Source organism: Oryctolagus cuniculus, chromosome 3 (genome assembly GCF_964237555.1).
Source record: "Oryctolagus cuniculus chromosome 3, mOryCun1.1, whole genome shotgun sequence".
NCBI classification, from domain to species: Eukaryota; Metazoa; Chordata; class Mammalia; order Lagomorpha; family Leporidae; genus Oryctolagus; species Oryctolagus cuniculus.
In genome coordinates this window covers 170,795,065-170,817,909 of record NC_091434.1, presented here as the reverse complement: position 1 = coordinate 170,817,909, position 22,845 = coordinate 170,795,065, and the positions used below count along the sequence as shown (strand labels likewise).

The following is a 22,845-nucleotide window of genomic DNA, read 5'->3' as shown; positions in this document are numbered from 1 at the left end:
AGGGACAATTAAAAAGAAAATAACAATCTCAAAAAAACCAACTGCACCACGTCTGTCACCTTCCTCATTGCTGCAGGATGTTGGACACAGCCTACGCCAAGGGTGTTGGTCTCCACCCGCAGGAAACAAGCGGTCCTATGATAGCAGAACTGTGACCAGAGTTGGAAGAATATATCTTGCAATGTTTAGACACTCCATCAGATTTCATGATTCATACCACACTTGGCTCTTTTGAAGTTCAAGTTCACTTAATTTTGGAAAAGCACATTTCATATTTAACAAGAAAAAATGGCCGAGTGAAGCCTAGATTTTAAACTTTGTTGGCTTTAGCTGTTGCTGTAGGATATTATCTCCATGAGTGAGACATAAAAGGATTAAATGTCTGAAAACACAAAGAAAAATTCATACATAAAGCATTTGGGTCAAATGAATTCTAATAATTCTTAAAAAAAAAGTACCCAAAATGCCAAAGTGTGAACCAGATTAAAACACTCTCAAGTTAGAGGACCAACAGATCCTGTTGAACATTTCTTTGCCTATTTACAGTTATGACAACAATCATTAGTAGACGTTAAGTGCCAGTTGGAGTTGTACAGTCCCAACAAAAATCATTCTCTTTGTGGATAACTAATCTTTCAGAGATAAATCACATATTCTCAGACTTGAGTATACTTTTCTAAGAAAAAAAAAAGAGAAGAGTTTTAAATTCATCAACACCATGAAAAAACTAGTAATAATAAAATGTGAACACAGAAGAGAAATACAAATAGAAGCAACATCTTAAAAGCAGAAAATTATAGACCTCTAATAATTTTTTAAGCCATTGTTGACTACTCACTAATAACTAGACACAGAGAAGACTTCAAAATGCCTTTTTGGGGCGGGGGCAATCTTTCTGTCCCTTCTCCCTAAAGTTAAAACCAGAGAAGTTGTCAATGACTATGCTGCCCTCCTTCTGAAGGCCTGTGACAATCATGATGATTAGATTCAGTGCTTACTGTGTGCAAGGTGCTGTGCATTTTACATGCATTATTGTCTCATTTACGCTTAACCACACTCTTAGGAGAAAGGCAGAAGTTTTATTTCCATTTAAGTGAAGAAACACAGTGAAAGGCCAAGCTGGGCTTCAAAGCCAGCTGGTGAACACAGAGATCCTAGTTTCAGACCCGTGGCACCACGCTTGTCAAGGGACACGAGCTCTATTTCTCCAACAAACCAATAAGCATCCTTACAGGAGCTCCCATAGCTCCCTCCCAACCTGCACAAAATACAACAAGCTACAAATAAAACCACACGCAAGACCTTACAGAGGTGCTTCATTATATTTCATCAGTCCATAGTTTTAAACTAAAAATATTTTTTCTCTACTGCCCCACCTGAAATATCCTCATTTTTTCTGGACTCTGGTGGCATACCTATGATATATGCTAACCACTAATGTAATGGACTGTGTGACTCTATTTTGTTGTAAAGCCCTTTCTGAGGGAATTGAATGTATTGGGTACTCTTGACTTCCCTAATTCCTACCAGAAAAATTGTAGTAGTAAACTCATTAAATGTGTTTGAATAATCACATTACATTAAGCAAGATTCTGCATCTTACTGAATATTACAGTATTTGGAGAATATTGACTCAGTCTGTATGTTAGGGAAAAAAAACATTTGCAATTCATAAGTACTTTTAAAATACAAGTGTTATCTGTTACCAGTGGGCATGGAAGACTCTACTAAACTAATAAGTCTTCAATTCAATGCAGACAGCAATAAGTAGACATAGTTTTTCTTTTTTAAAGATGAAACCTACCATATTTAGTAAATTTAAAAAATACTAGGCCATAAAATAAAAAGCTCCAGTTGGGATATATTCAGGGGACAGGGCTGGGGTGTGGAAGAGACAAGAATAGTAGTATCCTAATGCCTAAATCAAATTAACTTGTTCAGCCTGATGAGTAGCCTAAAATGACCACAAAAGTATTCAAGAAGTAGGTCGACCGGAAAAGGGTTGAGTTGGGTTGTAAGGGGGAACGCTTGGCCTGACAAGTGCCATTCAGCACACAAGCTAAGGCCAAACTTAGGAAGTGTCCATTCTGGAGAGCACAGCGCCTACCTGTTCTGGGCATGAACCTCCACCTGGTCGGCCACCTGCCTCAGAGACTCTTCCTCCTGCTTCTGTCGCAGCCTCTCCTGGCGGGCTCTGCGGCGCCGTTCCCGGGCTGCCTCCTCCTCGTCATCATCGTTCCTCTGGTAGGCGATTCTACAAGCGGCAAAGACAACCTGAGCACTCGCGAGTCCACTGCCCACCCTCTTCACCAGCTTCCCGGCAGGAACCACCCTGAGCCCTTGTCTGAACCTGACTACGTAGTTAACCACAGCCTCCTGAAGGGATGGGCCAATTCTTTCAGTGTAGACTTTATTGGCCAGTTTTGTTCTTAAAACGTTTTTGAAAATTATTTTTTATTTGGGGGGAGGAGAGAGAGAGAGGTGAGGAGACTGCACGCCCATCTGGTGGCTTCCTCCCTGGAGCCAGGAATCAGGAATGCAACTCGGGTTTCCCACCTGGGTAGCGGGAACCCAAGTACTTGAGCCATCACCATTGCCTTTAGTGCCTGCATTGGCAGGAGGCTGGAGCCAGGAGCTGGGAGGATGCAACCCAGGTATTCCGATAAGGGTGCCTTTTTTAACTGCTACGTTAAATGCCCCAAGTTTCAAATTACTAAATATTTGAAGAGCATTAATACAATAGTTAGAGAGGATCATTTACAATGAGTAAATAGCCTCTTAAACTAAAAGATCACACACAAAAAGTAGGCTACCTTCAGAGATGGTTGGCTAGATTTGGATTTCCTTATTAAATTGAGTTTTAGCATGTAAGATTTAGAAAGAAAACTCTTGAGTATTGAACCAAAAATAATCAAAGCACTCATTAAAAAGAATTCAGCAAGTTGTGTGAATTATTTGTGTAGGACTGTCACAAAAGATTAGAAAAGAATCAAGTTTCCCACGATCCGTGTTAATAAGCCAAGATTGCTAATTAAAATCAGGAGCTTGGATTGTCCTCTTTCCTTGAGAGAGGAGGTGCTATTGCCCACTGGCAGGAGGCGTCACTCTCAGTGCATTTGGAAGGGGTGGAGTTCCCTATAAGGTTCCTTCTTATGATCTAGAAAATGCTTTGGTGCCCTTGCACACACACGCTGGGCACGGCGCCACAGGTCTATATTTACGTAGCCTGAGGGCTGAGGCAGGTGGAAGAGACACAGAGAGCCTCACATGTTTCCATGTTATTTAGGTTTTATAGTTTCAATGAAAGCAAATGCCTATTTGGAGAAATTACACAATCAGTGTTTCCACACTGTATTTTTTCCCCTGATACTTGATCCCAAATAAGTAAGTTGGAACTTGGGAACTACAAATGCTCAAACTCAATAAGGAATGACCTGCAGAGTTAACTTGGCCACCTTTGAAGGGTTCATCTGTACTGAGAGATAGAAGACAAACAATGCGTAGGCTCTCTGACCCAGGGGAAGGCTGACTTGATGATTCCATGGGTTGGGGATAGGTTTGGGGATAGTGGTGGGGCTGCATTTGCAGTGGGCTGCTTCTTACACTGGAAGGTTAAAGAGTTTTTGTTACAATGTTACTGGCACAGAAATCCAGATATGTAAACAGTTCATGTGATTAATTCTTTTTTTTTTCATTGTGGTAAGAACACTTAACATGAAATCTACCTTCCTAACACATTTTTAAAGTGTACAATATAGAATTGCCAACTGTAGGCATAATACAGTAGAAAAGATATTTGAAACATGCTCATAATTCTTATATAACCACCATGCCAAAATAATTTACAAATGAAACAAACAGTAAAAATAGACAATTTACACGATACGAATCTTACACAACTTATCATGGTTTGCTCATGTGAGATTTACAAACTAGGTATTGTTAGTTTAGTACTTTATTCATCTGTGTCTTCTTTTGTCTCCAATAACAATACTGCTAAGAATGTTTTCTCTCCTAGGCATCTATAAAAAAACAAGATAAACACTTTTGAAAATTCTTTACTAATTCAGATAATCTGACTGCATACACTGTAAATACTGCTAGGGCATAATACTGATAAGCCGATCTAAATAAAGTGTCAGTCATTCTATAAAACAGAACGGCTTATTTCTACAAATATGGCGAGGAGGGCGGTGTGATGTAGTTAATGGTGACTAGATTAGGACTTAGAAACTGGTCTCTTGCTAACTTGGAGCTATTTGATTAGGCTGAGTTCAACGACCTTGTCCATAACTGTGTGACAATCAAATGAGACAATGGGTATGTCATGGCAAAGCATTCTACAGTGCGATATTTTGCTGTTTCCAGGAAAGTTCACTTGGGGAGCTGCTTAGTGTGGAAAGAGGAGTTCAGTGTTAGATTTCTTGAGGAGTTGAGGTGACAACATGACATGATTCAAATGTTCCTTTCTAATTCAATCACATTGTAGTTTGTACTTGAAAACTCTTCCCAGCCAGTGGTTTGGCTTCAGCCTTCAGATTCTTGGCCTAATAGTCCTTTGGCTTATTTCTCAGTAGACAGCTTTAACCACAGCAGGGAGAACGAGTCTTTAATGACTACTCTCCGGGTTAATCAAACAGTGTCTTCATCTGCTCTTCTACAGCTCTGGATCAGCCAAGCGATCATGCCTATTATTGGTGACCTTGGTCCCCCAAAAGGAGGCAAGCGGCACAAACATTCCTTAGGGGGCATCCATATGCTAAAAGCAAAACTCCTCATTACCTGAATGGAATCTACTGGTAAGCCCTTAACATCCCATTATACTTGAAAAATTTGAATAAAGATAATTGAAAATGAATCTTGATGAAGAATGGGATGGAAGAGGGAGCGGGAGATGGGATGGTTGCGGGTGGGAGGGAGGTTATGGAGGGGGGGAGCCGCTATAATCCAAAAGTTGTACTTTGGAAATTTATATTTATTAAATAAAAGTTAAAAAAAAAGAAAAATCTGAGATGTCACCACCTTTCTCCTTCCAGCTACCTAGTGGGTGTCACGGTTGAATGCTGCTGGCTTTCACTTTGACAGCTACTGGATTACCAGCTCACTCTTAATCCTTCTTCCTCTTAGATTTCTTATGGGAGGGGTGACCTGAAAAACTGGATTGTCTCCAGTGTCTCTTCTAACTCTTCTTGCTCGGTACAGTTTAAAATTTAGAGATAGAACTCTTCATTCCTTTCCTAGGAAACACAGTTACCGGGGCTAGATTTGTAAAGGCCTTTTATTAATACTAGTAAAGAAACATATTAAAATTGTTTACAAAGAATAAAAAAATGAGGCAAAATGGTTTCATGATATTTTCAATCATAATCACATGCTTAGTTGAAATTCGGCAGGTGCAGGTATTAGCAATCCACCCACAGTCTATAGTACACACACAGTGAGCATTCCTGGATGGTTCAAAAGTAGTGTGGGATCCCAATAACCCGTCCATTGACTTCACACTTTAGAAGCGAAATTGTGTTCATGACAAACGACTTGATACCTGTGGAAATTTTTCAATTCTGAGATTCCCTATATTAGCCTTCAGCATGAAAAATGAACAGTTGTGTCCTACCATTCCGATCTCTCTCACAGCAATGGATAATTCTTCTAGTCTCAAGGCTTATTTTTTCTTTCCAATTGAAGAATTTCAATTTTTTAAATTCCAAAACTAATGTATTTTATTTTATTTATTTTTTATTTTATTTATTTTTTAAAACCAGATGAAACAAAATGTATGAAGGAGAATGTAGAATTCCGCCCCCTAGGTTTGCACTGCCAGGCATCAGCATGATGAGAATTCAATATATTCTACCACACATTTCCTAAGCATTCATGGATATTTTCATTTTAAATAAGCAGGAATATGTTAGAGATGTCATTTTGTAAACAGTTTCCTTAATTTGCCTTATTTATAACTATTTTTGAAGTATTTTTGTGAAGTAGAGAGACTGAAAAAGGACAGGGCGAGAGGTCCCACCCACTGGTTCATTCACAAATGCCCACACTGGCTGGGCCTGGGCCCGGGGTCAACTGAAGCCCAAAGACAGGATCACATGTAGGCCTCCCTTGATCATCTGAGCCCTCATCATCTGAGCCTTCAACACTGCTCCTCTGGGGCTGCACGCAGGCAGCTGGATCCAAGGATGGAGTGCGGGTGCTTCGATGCGGGGTACAGGCATCGTTACCAGTGGGATAAATGCCTCCCTGTGGCTCCTTTTAACACATTAGTAAGATAAATGTAAAACGGCAGCACAATAGTCTATGTATACTTACCTACTACTAATAAAGAGGTACTATAGACTCTGTAGCCAATTTTCTATCGATAGACATTTAAAAATTTTTCAACTTTATTCTTAATGCTGTAGAGGACATGAGCAGAGGTGCATTTTACCATTTTTTAAATTACTTATTCAGAAAAACTAAGAAGTTGGAGCTTCTGCATTTAAGAGAAAGCTCATTTTAAAGGCTTTTGCTCTGTATCGTCAGAGTCCTCCCTGCCCATACAACCAGGGCATGAGAACAGCACGCTCACCTTGAAGTAGAATTTGTCCAGAGAGGTAGACAAGCACACAGATCCTTAACTCATCCAAATGATACCACTACATCTGCCTTATCCCTCAGTTAGAGATAAAGTGCTAACATATCTGATTTTCCACACACCAGATTTAAGCCTATTTGCAATGCTGCTGACTACTGAAAATCATACCTAACCACCCCACGCCTTGTAATGAAAGGATGACAATCTGTCTGATCCTTCTGGGGAAATGCAGCAGAAGCCAGTATAACCAATGCACTATAGTCCACAGCACCAACACAGCGGCTGTTCCTGGAGGATTCCGAAGCACTGTGGAATCCCGAAGCTCCTCTGAATCATCGCAGAAAGCCTGAGCTATGCCTAAGAGTTTTACCAACTGCATTGTATTGTGGTCCATGGAAAGAAAAAAAAAAAAAAAAAACTAGCAATTCGCAAATGATCTACAAAGCAAGTGTCTAATAAAGAAAATAATCGACTGACAATCCATGAGCTTCCACCCATGCTGTTTCAAGGTTTACGATGGACCATTCTGCTTTGCTTATCTCTTGGCACACACACCTGGAGAAAGGAGTAACTGACCTTTCTGCAGGAAGCCCAATGTTGCTGACAGCAAAATGACTCCCTGGACATTCAGAAGAGAGAGAGACACATAGTCTAGGGGTCTCTCTCTCTCTCCTCTCTCTTCTCTCTCTTCTCTCTCTCCCCGTGTGAGTATACACACATGCATACCTCAGCACACACATGAATAAGCACAGATACTTTCAGAAGTCCTTCACAATATTGTGTCAGTGATATGAAACAGTACAGAGGACTGGCCTGTCTTTCACTCTAGAACTGTTGGCTGAAGGCCGTAACGTTACACGATAGGAAAAATCAAGTGCATACAAAGGGAAAACTCTCCCAGTCTGTGACTTTTACACCAAAGATGTCTTAAGCCTTTATTACCAGAGCTCTGCTGCCTCGCATTCAAGTGACAGGATAACCACGCTGTGTTCTGGGGCTTTTAGATACAGAGTTCAAATAAACCTAAGTGTCGCAGACACGGCAAATAAGGAAAGCATTGAGGAGTCGGGGTTTTTACATTGGGATGGGCAGGGGTCTAAAGGTGTAACAGGTAAGACAAAGAGGAACTGGCAAAGCTTTCTTAGCAGGGCATTAGACTAAGGCACCAGGCCTCTCGCCACCACGGGCCCCTCATCCCACCTTCCCCATCAAGAATTCTCAAGGGCTGTACAACCCTGCAGAAAGTCTTATGATAATCTCATCTACACAATAGGTGGTTCTTTTTGTTTTTACCCTGTTTTCCAGAGTTTGAAGAATATTGTTATTTCCTTTCATTTTGTCTTTTTTCCATTTTCTTGATTTTTCTGACTTAAGACCATGAGACATCATTCTTCAAGTTTTCAAGTGAAATCCCAGAAATTGTATTTTATCAACAAAACAAGATCTTTATGCAGGAAGTCAGGTTTAAGAACTGGATAAGAAAAAGTAAGAACCAATTTGATTGGAGCAGAGACTGGTTTTATTACCTGTTTGGGAACATTAAAGACCCAGAGAGAATGGGGGAAAAAAATAACAGTTAAGTCTACGGTGAGTACAAATTTCTTTCTTTCTTTCTTTTTTTTTTTTTTTTTATTTGACAGGCAGATTAGACAGACAGAGAGAAAGGTCTTCCTTCTGTTGGTTCATCCCCCAAATGGCCATTATGGCCGGTGCTGCGCCAATCCGAAGCCAGGAGCCAGGTGCTTCTTCCTGGTCTCCCATGTGGGTGCAGAGGCCCAAGCACTTGGGCCATCCTCCACTGCCTTCCCGGGCCACAGCAGAGAGCTGGCCTGGAAGAGGAGCAACCGGGACTAGAACCTGGCACCCCTATGGAATGCTGGCGCTGCAGGCAGAGGATTAACCAAGTGAGCCACGGCGCTGGCCAAGTACAGATTTCCTTCTTTTGTGTTAATTATAGAACTGCTCTGAGGAACTGACTGGATGACAGTTCTGTGAGTTGGGACTGCCATCTTGCTCTTCTCTATGTTTATATACATGGCATATATGATACAGTTATTTTGCAATTAAGATCATTTAGCAGTACGTCTGATGACTTGTAAAAATCAGTTTTGCAAGGCACACTTTATTCTTGCTGTCTACTGAATAGGGTCCCCTAGTTTTGTTTTGCTTAACTACCCTCCTATAGATGGACATTTTGAATTTTCTTTCATTTGTCCTCTATTGTATACAATGCATGTGTTTCTCCAAGGACGATATTAAAAAGTGAATAGTATATGTTTGTTTAATTTCAAAGATTCTGCAAAATTGCCCTTCATAGTAGTTATTCCATGTTCTATTTCAAATAGCCAAGTCAGATAAATCTTCAAATAAGAGAGCCTGCTGCTAACTGTCAGAATTAGAAAAATATCCAATCTTGTATGTCTTATATAGCAGTGGTTTCTACTATCTTAAAAAGTAAGCTGCTTTCAAGTTATCAAGGAAAATGCTTATACTTTTGCTATTTACTGATAATAAAATGTTTTATGAAGTATCTAATTCATAAAAAGGAATATGTATCTTATAAACTACTGCATCTAGACTATATGTATTTGAAAACAGTCTTTCATGAATGGCACACTTACTTATAAGACGACAGAAAAACATTTCATCAATGGTTGTGAATTTGGGAGTCTCCTTCAAAACCTTCCCTGTTAGAGAATCACCACTGTATTGAAAGTATTGTCAAGAGTGGCACCGAAGAGACATTGAATTGTCACCTTCCAACCCTTTCGTGTCCTTGGACATCCCCGAGCCTTATTAAGCACCCACGTGTTTATAGATCAGTCCACAGGGTCAGTGAGTGACGCTGAAAACGAAAGACTCAAAGTTAGAGACCCTGTTAAGAGTTAAAGAGGACCGCATCAGATCGAAGTTTTCAAGTCTCTGTTTTCCTTAATTGTGTCTGCCACATTCCTATATTAAAAAAAGAAAACTGCACAAAAAATTCCAGCGAGTTGAACGACTTTGCCAGCTCCGAGAACAAATCCAGTGGAAGCCCCGCATGTGCGAATTCCTAGTAACTTAGAGGCCAGCACCAACCCTGATTCCCTCTGCCTCCTGCCGTCCCTCGGCTTTCACGCTGTGCACCGTTTGAGAGGAGGTGGTGCTGGAGGAAGGACATCGCAGGCTTGCAGTCAAGAGACTCAACCCCCAGCGCCATTCTGCACGCGTGGTTCTGCACTGTAGGCTCTTCAGGCAAGCCAGACACGGGAGGAAGACAGCCTGGGGCTCACAGCCTCAAAGACAGAAGTTTCTTGGACGATTACTTTTGTTTGATTCCCATGATACTTGTTCTGCCAATGTCAGGGACTTCTGGCTCTTTAAGATTTTAAAGAGTTAAAACCTTACCTCACATGGGTTAAAAACATGCTCATCAAACTGTTTGGAGGCAAAATGACTCACACATACTTTCATTCTTCTTTTTCATGTACCAAAAACCCCAGGGATTTTCTTTCATACTATGAAATGCTAGCAGATTCTCCAAACATATCCAATCAGCTTTGTAAATTGCTCAAACGCTCTTAGCAAAAAGCTCCGGCCATGCTGTGATTAGGAAGGAAAATCCCGAGCTACTGAAATGAGTCATATTTGCCTTGCAGATTTACTGTATGTTTGAAAGTTAAAAGAAGTTTAGAAAAACATTCCAGGCTCTTAAATATGATTTTGTTTATATGTGGTGTCGGCAAGATGTTGCGGTTTCATTTAACGCACATAAAGTCCAGCTCTGCATTTTTTTTCCCTTGCAGTCTTTAAGCGAAAGTCATTAAAAACTACAATGAAGAAAAAAAAACAATTAAGAAAATAAAAATATTTTTTCAGGCCGGAATGTGTTTAGAAACTGATTAACAGCTAATCGTTTGTTGGTTTGTTAGTAGTTGATGGAGGATGAACGAAAGAAAGCTCCTTTGATTTGGAAGAATCCCCCCTCCTTGGTGCTGAAAGGGAAAAATGTGCGGTATTATTTCGCTGTAGGGTTCAGTGCTATTTCAGTGTTGTGCCTTGTAGTGAGGCGAAGGCATACAAGGGATGTGTTCCTTTGATGAATATGGTCCAGGAAAAATATGTCCCACATAATCCATTCCATGTTTGCTCACCGCATCCCTGCATACATGCACTCACGCACAAGTCACCAAAGCGTGCATAGCAACCATACATTTGGGTTGGCAATAACACATCGCGTGCTCGCAGACTCCAGCGTTCTTATGGATGTCCTCACAAGGTATCACCAGCAGCCTGCCATTTGCTTCACACAACGGGGACATCCCATAATCACAGAGTTTCCATGACCACAGACCGCAAGGCAGGGGCAACGTGCTACAGGGGACGGCAGACAGAAACATCAGAACAGGGAAAGCAAACCTCTCCCCGGAGCCACACCGATCAAGGCACGCTGGTTCTTAGTGTCTTACAGTCAAAGTATCCAGTCAGACCAATGGACGGGGTCGTGTTCATCACATACGGCTGGAAGAGACCAGGGGGTACTGGGTGTTCTGATTCTGACTCTGAACTACAGAGGTTCCAGAGTGTTCTAACTCTTCTAGAATGGTCCAACCCAGGGCAAGTAGATCCCCAAGCTAGGGGCTCATTTCTGAATCTATGCACACAGGCACAAGAAATTTTAAAATAATAAATTCTAGCTATTTGTATTTGTTAATTAAAGAGACTTAGATTTTATCTGCCAGTAAGTGTATAGGTTATGATGACCTCACAGAAGAGCAATAAAACAAATACCCAGGCACCTGCTACTCAACCCAAATGGCACCAATGTCCCAGAAACCCGTATGTGCGCCTCTTCAATCCCACTCCTGTCTCACTTCAAATGCCTCCAGATAAGCAGTAGCCTGGATTTCGAGATATTTGAATTATTTTCTTGCTTTTCTTTGTAGTTTTGTCACTGTGGCGTGCATCCCAAAATAACACAATTTTTAAAGTTTTGCCGTTTAAAAATTTTACATAATAATATTACATGTGTTCAGTGATTAGGCTGCTTCCTACAATATGATGCCTTTGAGATTCATCTATTTTATATGAATAGCTGTAGTTTATAATGACAGACAAGAGAGAATTTTCCAAATATTTTTTGAAATTATTGTTGGGAAAAGATAAACGTGTCCAACTTCTTATTCAACCGATGCCACCTAATAAAATAAATGGCTTGCGACATTTAGTAGAAATAAACTGGATAGAATCTGGGTTGAATTTCTTACTGAGGTTTTTTTCCTCACATTTATTTTTAAAAGAAAGAATGCATCTGCCAAATCTATTAAATACAAATTTTGAAGGGATAATTCCATGTCAGTTTCCTGAGATAAACTAAAATCTATTTTTTTGGTCACAAACAGGACTGAATTTATACCATGTCATCTATCTCACCCTATTAAACAATAAACTTGCTCAGATACAAACATTCACTTTAAAAAAAAAAAAAGACGGAGCCGGCGCCGTGGCTCAATAGGCTAATCCTCCACCTTGCGGCGCCGGCACACCGGGTTCTAGTCCCGGTTGGGGCGCCGGATTCTGTCCCGGTTGCCCCTCTTCCAGGCCAGCTCTCTGCTATGGCCAGGGAGTGCAGTGGAGGATGGCCCAGGTGCTTGGGCCCTGCACCCCATGGGAGACCAGGAAAAGCACCTGGCTCCTGGCTCCTGCCAGGATCAGCGCGGTGCGCCGGCTGCAGCGGCGGCCATTGGAGGGTGAACCAACGGCAAAGGAAGACCTTTCTCTCTGTCTCTCTCTCTCTCACTGTCCACTCTGCCTGTCAAAAAAAAAAAAAAAAAAAAAAAAGACGTATTTGTTCATTTGCAGGCAGAGTGACAGAGAGAGAGGGAGAAGTCACCTATCCACTGGATCACTCCCCAAGGGGCCACAGCAGCCAGGGCTGCACCAGGCTGAAGTCAGGAGCCAGGAACTCCATCTGGGAGGGGCCCAAGTACTTGGTCCGTCATCTGCTGCCTTCCAAGGTGCATTAACAGGGAGCTAGCCGGGAAGAGGAGCAGCTGGAGCTCGAACCACAGATGGGCATCCCATACTAATTAATCTACTGTGCCACAATGCTAGCCCCAAAGATTCACTTTTTAACTTAAAAATGTTTACAAAGGGTAAGGAAAAAGGGCCAATGAGTTAAACATTGGGTGACATGAATTTTAAAGAGCAAGAAAGATAATTAAAATACCCAAACTCCATTCTCTTCCCATCCTTATTTAACATTCAACTGGTACATATGTTGCTAAAATAGATAAACCCAATTCCTACATGTATTTCCATAAATGTTACCTTTTCTTCATCCTCAACCTAGGGTTCTTTGTCTAATAAAAATCTCCAAGAAATATAATCCTAAAGGAAATTAGACTTTCAAAAATGTTGCCAGTCGAAAATAAGATCTGACTTGGCGTGGTTCTCTCTTGTATCTGTTAAAGGATAATCTTGCTTTAATGTCACAGTAGATGTATAATAAAGCTTGAGCTTCATCAAAAAGCAGAACAGGAGTAACAGTGCAGACCCGGGGTCTAGGGTTGGCAACACCACATTTTGCCAGCTTGTCCTGTTGCATAGTGGAGACAACTGGCTAGCACCTACTTCAGAGCAGAGGGAGGGAGGGGTCCCCCACTGCCATGGGCTGAATGGGGTCCCTCAGACCACAGGCATATAAACAAGTGAATTCTTTGCCTATCACATCTCCTCGAAACAGAAATTTCCAATTCCATCTTCAACTGTACAAAGTATGATGTCATTTTAGGTGAGTCTTAGCATGATTCAAGTCTTACCCCCAAATTTGAAATAGTTGTGTGATGTGGCACATAAAGTCTATAATTCCACATGGTGGAGCTTGAAATTATGGGACTGCCATGACAATGGTAAACAACTGACAAAAGAAATAAAGTAAGTGGAAAAACACAAGCAAGAAGCCCTTAAGTGGAGATGATAAACCTGCGACTAATTACAGGACTCCGTGTAAGGGGAAAACAGCATTGCAGACACGCTGACGGACACCGCACACGCGTGTGCATCCCGCTGTGTCATGTCTGGGATCCTGGGTCAGCTCCATACATTCCTGGTGTCCTTTCCCGACAGCCAGTGCTTAATGCGAGGACATTTATGGGCAAGGGATTTTCATAACAGGCCTTTGATGATTGTCCCCTCCCGGAAAAGTACCCTCTGGAGTATTTTGCTTCCACTCTCATTTTTCCTAATTGGAAAAAGATTTACAATTTATTTCCTCATTCCCAGTCCTCCTTTCCGTCCGGGTGGCACGGCCGCCCATCATCCCCCTCCCCCGCCCCTTGGGTCCCTTGTCTCTTTCAGAAGCAGGAAGCTCTAATCCACTGATGGACAGGACACCGGGGCATCGCTTCTAGCACAAAAGTGAAAGAAGCAACTCTCCCTCTACCAGGGAAGCACATTTGGGGGTTTTTGCTACCTCCCAGGCTCCAGAGGTATTGCACACACCTCTCTAGTATCCACTTGGCGCACGCTGTCTCCCCATGTCCTGGAATCGCAGAGCTTTGTTTATAAATGGGAGCAGGCAGAAAGACGAGCTGAGTGCAGTCAGGAAATGGAGCACCATGGGCCCCATCCTGGATGCTTGGCCCATTGGAAAGAACATTTATTCTCGCAGGGGGCTTGCAGCCAAGCACCGCGAGTGAGTCCAACCTCCCTACTGTTGGGAAAGGAAGTCATGGCGTCTGCTCTGCCCTTGGCGGATCCTCTTCCTAAATCAGTGCAAACCTTACCTAAGACAGGGCTGGCCCAGCACGGAGGAAAACGCAGACACCCATGTGTTGTCATCCAGTAAAAAGCCAGCTTCACCATAAAACCTTCTTCCACGCTTCAACACTCCTTTTGAGTTCCTAGAAGGCCCTTGTAAAACAGGAACATCTCAACGGGTAGGGTAACAGTAACTAGGAATCCACGTTTGTGTGCGCCTGTCTGGGCCAGCAGATCTCTACCCCAACAGCAGGTTATTAACCAACAGGGCCTATGCTGTTTTCTGACTAGATACCAATGCAGTTACTGATTCCTTAACATAGTTACCACCGAGAGGAGGAACTGCTTCAGTAATGGAGAGAACCAGCTCCACAGCAAAAATATCATGGTTTCTAATTACAAATGACAAAGGTACAGCACCGGCACTCTTACTCCTGTGTGCATTCCTCTCCTCAACCAAATCACTGACCCATGTGGAACTGGGACTTGGAGGGGCAGACGGCGCAATAGTAAGACAGCGGAGTGCTGTGTGATAGGCAGCAAAGCAGACTGTGTGAAAGACCTACATTCTAAGTAGGAGGTGGGCAATGTGTCAGACACCAATGCAGAATTGTGCAGTGGTGGGACACTGGCTAGTGAGGCTTGTTGCTCCATTGTACACACTGGCACCAAATGGCTGGAGTTATGCATCACTCAATGGACATTGAGTGAGCACTACTTTGTCCAAGTTACAGAGGGCAGAAACCAAGATGAAGTAACCCCTGGTAGGGGAGCTAAGACACATGTAGGGAAGTGGCAGGTAGCAAGTAGAGTTTGGTCAACAGTATGGAAGACATTCAGATCAAGTGATTTAAAGTTTAGAGCAGGAAGACAGCTCCAGCAAAGGAATTAGACGGCTTCATGGAGGAAGTAGTATTTGAACCGGCTCTTTCAGGATGGCTGGGACTGGGAGCCAGGGTGTTGGGAGAGGACTGTTGCACACGCAGAGAGCTCAGATCACAAGTTGCAGTGAGGAAATACGGACGTGGAAAAGCAAACGATTGAGTCTGGCTGGGGCTTGCAAGACACGAAGGGCATTAGTGGAGCTCCAGTTGTGCTTGGCACATACAGAAGGCTGGCTTCTAAGAACCAGGAAGAGAAGTCCCAGGATTTGACACCGTGGAACGAACCAGACCCTTCCGATGGCTGTGCCTCTGCGGTAAGGAGGCCTTGAAGGCAGCACGCACGGGAGATTTTCTAGTTTCAGTCTCCGCTCCAGGTGTTTCATCTCATTCCGCAGCTTTCTCCAAGAAATAAAAGACATTAGGGCCAGCTACCCAATATCAAGGGCTCCATAAATCTTAGTTGCAAGAGGAAACTGCAGCTCAGCAAATCCCACACTCGTTTAGAACAGTAGCGCTGTGGAGGACCCCTCAAGAGCGGTGAACCATGACTTCCAATTTTTCAGAATGGAATTTCTGCCCTTTTAAAATTCTTGCCACCTTCTCTCCGGTCTTGTACTCACTTTGCACATGCACACAGTTAAATGTGGATTTTCACTTACTCTGTTGCAAAATCAGATCCCAATTGAAATCCACTGCTGTGGTAAGGTGGTGGGACCTCAGGATCACAGATTAATAAAATGAGAAGGAATTGTGCAGGTTATTGTCAATCTAAGCTCTCACGAGGAGGCAAAGTGACTCACACAAGTAATCACAAAATCAGGACTGACCCTGATCTTCAAGTTCCCATATTTGTTGTCTTTCCAACATAGGAGCCTTCTTAGGGTGTTCTGTAGATTCACGAAGAGCTTTAGTCACCCAAGCCAGAGACTGGCAAACTAGCCCACAGGCCAAATCCAGCCCACCACAGTGTTTGTAAACAAAGTATTATGGGAACACAACCATGCCCATACTGTCTCTGATTGCTTTCACACCTCAACGCCAGGGTTAAATAAGGAGACAGGCTGCACGGCACATAAATCTGAAGACAGGCACAATTTGGCTCTTCACAAGAAGTTTCGCTTATTCCTGATCTGAGCCAATGGTTTTTAAACATTTTTGATTAATGTACTCTTATCAATTAAAAAGAGCAAGAATGTACCACTAACACATATGTATCTATACATATATATATATATCTTTATATGAAAGAGCTTTATAAAGTTCATGGAAAATGCATATTATTCAAAAACTAGGCATAGATTTCAAAATTGTTTTGCCCCAAAGGAAACTTATCACTTAATTTCATTTCTCCGTGAGCTTTCCAAATTATCCTCCTTTACAAATTCTATACTTGTAATGCTATTTAAATGTTTATAGATATTACAGTACACAGGAAATTAAGAGGATAGAATGATGTTGAAACAAAACTATATTTAAAGTAATGTTTAACATATTAATGTGCATGAAACTTTCATTATTTTTGAAAAATCTTGGGTTAACATAGCATGGTCCATAATTTGAAGGTCTGGTTCTAAGTTCAGTTGATTTTGGCACTGAGTTTTAAGTGACAGAGTTTAATCTTTTAAAAAAAAAGCCCCTAAAAGATATGTAGGCACAAATGAAAGAAACACATTGTTGGCCAGGCATGCTGAAGCATGAGTCTAAGATATTAAATCTCCCCTCCCAACCATGCAGTTTTTTTATGTGATTTGCCTGGAAAATTTATGATGCTCATTTGTTTGTCCAAAGCAATCCAAAAGTGTTTTAAACTTCAAAATCTACTGCTATGCTTCACTTGTGGGATTTTTTTCATAGATTAGAAAATGTCATGTCCAAGGTAAAACGTGAAGATACGATGGGTTACGTGTTTACACTGTGCTCCCCAACAAAATCACAAAACAAACAGGCCGTTTGCCACTTGATTTCTCTGCTGTGTGAATTTCTTCTGAAGATGACAATGTTCTGATGCTGACTGTGGGGATGGTTGCCCAGCTCCATGACATCCTGAGACCCACTGGGTCATACACTGTCAGAGGGTGGGTTGGATGGCATAGAAACTGAATCTCAAGAAAGCTGATTTTCAAAAAAGAAAGGAAAAGCAGTTCCACTTCTCCTCCCTGTTGGACGCCTGCCTTTGCTTAAGGGGAAGGTGAAGAATGTGACTGGGGTGGTGCACACATGTGCTCATGCACACACACGGTCTTGTACTGGATTCCCCAGGTTCCCATCATTCCTCAGGCTTGCATTCTTAGGGTCTCTGCAGCTCCTGCAGAAGTCCCTTGAAGAACGAATCTATGGCAGGCAAGCTAGTTAAGTTGGTAGTAGGGGAGCTCCATCATCTATAAATCCACCTGCCCAGCCGCAAGCAAACTGCCGAACCTGCTGTGCCCCTCTGTCCTCCCCTTGGGGGCGGGGCTCATGCTCTCCCTTTGGGACCTGACACACATGATTAGAAACACACACTGAGAGGAGGTCCAGGTGCCAGAAAGCACAACGAATCAATCACAAGAGCTTTCTTTTCTTTTGTACTTGCACGCCTTCTTTTCTCTGATGGTGTTTCTCCCTCCTCTCCATTTGACACAGAAGCATCCGAGCTCTCTCGTGAGGCCTGCTCGACTGTGACACTCTTGCACCATGGAAGCCGGCTTGAAGGAGTGCTTTCCCTCCCGTGAAACGCTGCAGCTGATGTAGCTAGTCATCACATTGCTTTAATGTCATGACGTTGCCTGCCATATTGTCACACACTCGCTAAAAGCAGGACACATATTTTATACGTTAGTTTCCTTTCCCAATGAACTTGCATTAAGTAGGTATTTACTAAGCATCTTTAGTAATTGCATTCAAGAAAGGCATGTGTTATTAGAACGCTGAACAATGGCAATCATGAAGAGTACTACCATGTCCCTGAATATGAGCTGCACTGCTCAAGTTCATAATGGATTTATTAGAAACTGAACATAGAAAGGACAAATAGGCCTACATGAAACCACTTACAAGTCTGAAAGTCACAGACAGGACAATAAGACTCCTAAAACTGATGAGATCTGACTCAGTTCTCTGTTTAGGGAAAGACACAGTTCTATACCAGGATCATTAGCATTTACTGGAAAAATCATGTTGAAAGTTATTAGCACTTTATCGTCTCTAACAAACGGGGGTGGGAGGACACCCCCAAAGCCAGAGCACTAATACACACACACACACACACACACACTCTTGCAGAAGCTGTGTGGACAGTCAGGAAGGCAGACGGCAGGCCTGAACTAGGAATGCCTGACTGTATCCTATGCTGCACGAGCCGGGTTTGGGCTGGGAGGAGTTTCTCTATCAGTCCCACTGCGTGAAGCCTGATCATTTGCCAAGGGAAGAAACGATATCTCAAGTTCCAACTTCACTACTTGGAGTCAGAAGAGCTCTCTGCTGTGGCCCAGGAGTGCAGTGGAGGATGGCCCAAGTCCTTGGGCCCTGCACCCCATGGGAGACCAGGAGAAGCAACTGGCTCCTGCCATCAGATCAGCTCGGTGCGCCGGCTGCAGCGCACCGGCTGCGGCGGCCATTGGAGGGTGAACCAACGGCAAAAGGAAGACCTTTCTCTCTGTCTCTCTCTCTCTCACTGTCCACTCTGCCTGTCAAAAAAAAAAAAAAAAAAAGTGGGGTAGGACCCCAACACTTTGCATTTCTCTCAAGTCTTTTCTTCCAGAAGCTGAAAGCCATTATGAACCATGAATTTTTTTTTTTTTTGACAGTGTTTGCCATGGTAGGTACCTGGTACATTTTGCTCACTGGTCCAGAATGAAAACGTTTTCATGTATTTCTTAAAGATCCATTTCTCATGGTTATACCACTTTCTCTATGTTGCAACTGCATACAGTTGAATTCAGAGCTGGAACAGGAATGTTTTCCTTGTCAAGAAGAACCAAGTGGCTGAGGACAGCAAAGATATTTGACTTTTGAATATAATTAACAATCAAGGACTAAAGTCAGACTGGTGCTTTCCAATGAGATTGTGGACTCTGGCCTGCTTCAAAGCTGGTGTGTGCTGTCTATGCGTGTGCACGTGCTGTTAGCCTGTCTCCTTTCTGTCATGTGACTGGCTGTGGCTTGGCTCAGGAACAGAGCGGAAGTTCCCCATTTTCCTGTCACTATGTGGCGTGCCTGTTTCCCTCCACTACTCCTCCTTTGTCATCTTCCCTTGAAAATTTCTTATATCTCTTTACATTCTCTGTCTTTTAACTATCAAGCTTTATGTTGGTTTTGGCCTTTTGCAATGTCTGTGGAAAGCCAAAATAATTCAATACAAGTAGGCAGACTACATGTTTGGTTTAGCCAGTCCTTTTGAAATATTTACATGCACTGCAGTCAGCTTTATAATTCAATGGCCAAATCATGAAGATAGCCCAAAATAGCCGATCCTACTGTATCGTGGGCTGTCTTCTACCTTTACATTCAATTTCAGAGTTAGGTTTATAAATTAGTTTATTCTACTTGGGAGTCGACCTAAACTCATCTTGGGATGTATCCAGTAAAGTAACTTTGTTTAGTTCCAGATATCATAATCACTTGCCCAAGGGATCAAAATGTCAAAGGAGCATTTCAATTGGTTATTAAATAGCACAGAGCACTGCACTGACTCTGGCATCTTCCATCCAGGGCTTAGCAGCCGCCACTTCACAGAGACATGGTGGAATGGGCTCCTGCTCTCTAGAGCTGCACTTTGAAACAAAGTGTCCACCGCCCCTGCGCACTCCATCCACCCCACCCCACCCCACAGAGAGCCCTGACATGCTGACTACGCCTTCCTTTTGGAAACGTTCTCACTCTCTGCCTATCATTTATTTCACGTCTTTCTTAGGATTTCTTCCTAAACTCTTGTTACCCAACCCACTCTCCCTGGGCAATGGCATCTGTATCTACAACTTGCTTTATCAATTTCAAGATGATGCTTACCTAACTCATATTGCAAACTCAGTCTGCTGTCTTGAATTCCTAAAAATTTCTAAATGCACTTTCTTCCTTGGTAATGAAATAGCTGGTAAGGAATGTGGCAGAAATGAGTTATTCTAGACACCCAACTAATCCATAAGATTTTCAAAGTTCCAAACTCCTCCCCATGCTGGTCCCTGTACTTTCCTATCTTGTTTTTAAAGATGTGTAGTCCTTCAAATGTGTTTAATTCATTGGTCATGTCACCTCACCCTATCTTGGCTGCAAACAGCAATTTCACAATTTCAGGATGTGAAGTTGGCTTAATATTAAAAGAAAAATCAAATAAAGGCATTTATTAACTAAACTAAATAACTACAAGGAACACAGAGAAAGCAAGAAAAAGGTAACCTCACTACCAATGACTGTGAAACAGATACACTGTTCTGGCTACTTGGCAGAGCACATAAGTTTTATATGCATGGAAAATAAAATTCAAACAATACCCATGTGTCTGAAAGTTGATTTTGGTTGAATGCACAATCCTCTACTGTTGGGTTGGAAACAAGGGAACTAAACCAACCAAGCGAAGAAGAAACCAGTCTAACTTGTTTCATACATATAGTGGATGTTCTCTAAAGGTTTCAAAATGTCAGAAAGGAAGAGCCTGGCACAGGAGGGAGCCAGATGATACCCTGCAGGATGCATTCAGGCCAGGCTGTCTCAAGGCTGTCAGCACTGGCTGCACATTCGCATCACCTGGGGGAGCTCTGAGCAACCCTTCTGCTTGGATGTGCCCCAGACCAATTAAATCAGAACCACCAGGGGTTCGAGCCAGGCATTAGAACATTTTAAAGCTGCCTACGCGAATCGAGCCTGCAGCCAGGTGGAGAAACACTGATTCATATTAAGTGACTTAGGAACTGTTTGGGCCAGATGTAGTTATGCTAAAAGGCAGAGAGAGACAGAGGGGAGCTACAGGCAAGCACTTGGTGATCAGAAAGGAAATACCTGTCCTTGTGATCCTAAATTCCAGGTTTTCATTTCCTTTATATTTTCTAAAGTGGGGGCATATCGCTATTAATAAACAAAAGGGGTTGTTACTTAAAGATAAATTTTTAAAATGAATTACTAGGGGCCGGTGCTGTGGCGCAGCGGGTTAACACCCTGGCCTGAAGCGCCGGCATCCCATATGGGCACAAGTTTGAGTCCCAGCTGTTCCAGTTGTGATCCAGCTCTCTGCTGTGGCCTGGGAAAGCAGTGGAAGATGGTCCAAGTCCTTGGGCCCCTGCACCCGTGTAGGAGACCCAGAGGAAGCTCCTGGCTCCTGGCTTTGGATCAGTGCAACTCTGGCTATTGCAGCCAACTGGGGAGTGAACCAGTGGATGGAAGACCTCTCTCTCTCTCTCTCTCTCTCTCTCTCTCTCTCTCTGTATAACTCTGACTTTCAAATAAATAAATCTTTAAAAAAAATTACTAAACATTGGTTCAACATACCCACTGGTAGAGCCCTTGTTCTCTGCACAACCAATCTGATCCAGTTCATACCACCTTCATCAGCTGGTGACTAAGAATATTTAACCCATAAAGTCTACCTCCGGCAATGAGGAAAACATCATGTAAACTCCCATTCCTATCTTGTTGCATCATTTAAACGGTGTCAGGATGACGTCTGTAAAGTTTAGCTGAATATCTGTGATAAAGCAATGCTTACAGTTTGCTTTACAGGATTTGAACTGTAAAAAGGGGGAAAAAACACTAGGTCGGGAGCCAGCCAAACCAGCGAGGTACCTGCCAAACCACACCTTATCCTCCTCAATCAGCAAAAATATCCTCCACCGCCTCACTCCCCTTACCTCACCAATAGGAGCTCATTCATTCCCTTATTAGGGCACGGGCAGTGGCGAGAGACTGCTCATGTCTGAGAGCCCAGGAGTGCCTTCCACAACATGTGCAGCTCATCAGAAATGGAAAGGGGGAAGAAGCAGGCACGGGGCAGGGTGGGGCGGCCCAGGAGCTGGAAAAATCAAATCCTCCCTGTATGGAGAAGAATCCATTTTGGGTAGGCCACAATTACGGTTTTGGAAAACAACAACAACAAAAAAAATTTTTTTAAAGGCCAAACCCCAAAAAACCCCACAATCCTAATTTTGAAAAAATGCATTTTTTTTAGGGAGGGTGTTTTTGAAACTTAGACATGCAGTCAAGGAAATTTAAATTTAAAGGCTCCCAAAAAGTGGAGTATGTAATCAGAGAGTACTTGGTCTTCACTTTTGCTTTTTTAACTTATTTGAAAGGAAGAGCGATGGAGACAGGCAGAGATCTTCCAACTGCTGGTTCATTTCCCAAATGTCTACAATAACTGGAGCTGGGCCAGGCCCAAGCTAGGAACCAGGACTTCAGTCTGGGTCTCCCACGTGGGTGGCAGGGACCCAAGTGTCTGAACCATCACCTGCTGCCTTCCAGGGTGCACACCAGCAGGAAGTTGGGGTCAGGAGAGGAGTGGGACTCAAATCTGGAGTCCCTGCTGTGAACTTCCGAGGTGGCCATCTTACCTGTTGCACCAAACGCCTGCTCCACAGTCAGCTTTTAAGGAGGTCTGGGCTTGAGTGGACTATATTGGTGTGGGCCGGTTGTTCTGGGATCTAGGACAAACCCCTGGATCTCGAGGTGTAATTT

General features: G+C 42.8%; 1 protein-coding gene across 19 annotated transcripts in view; it reads right to left on the bottom strand.

The window, feature by feature from the left end:
• Positions 1-22,845, bottom strand: part of CALD1 (caldesmon 1) — a 193,567-nt gene that overhangs the window by 41,174 nt on the left and 129,548 nt on the right. For all 19 annotated transcript variants that reach the window (XM_051847959.2, XM_051847961.2, XM_051847960.2 and 16 more), the window contains 1 exon segment: positions 2,108-2,254. In XM_051847959.2, coding sequence (XP_051703919.2) covers positions 2,108-2,254 — 147 coding nt within the window.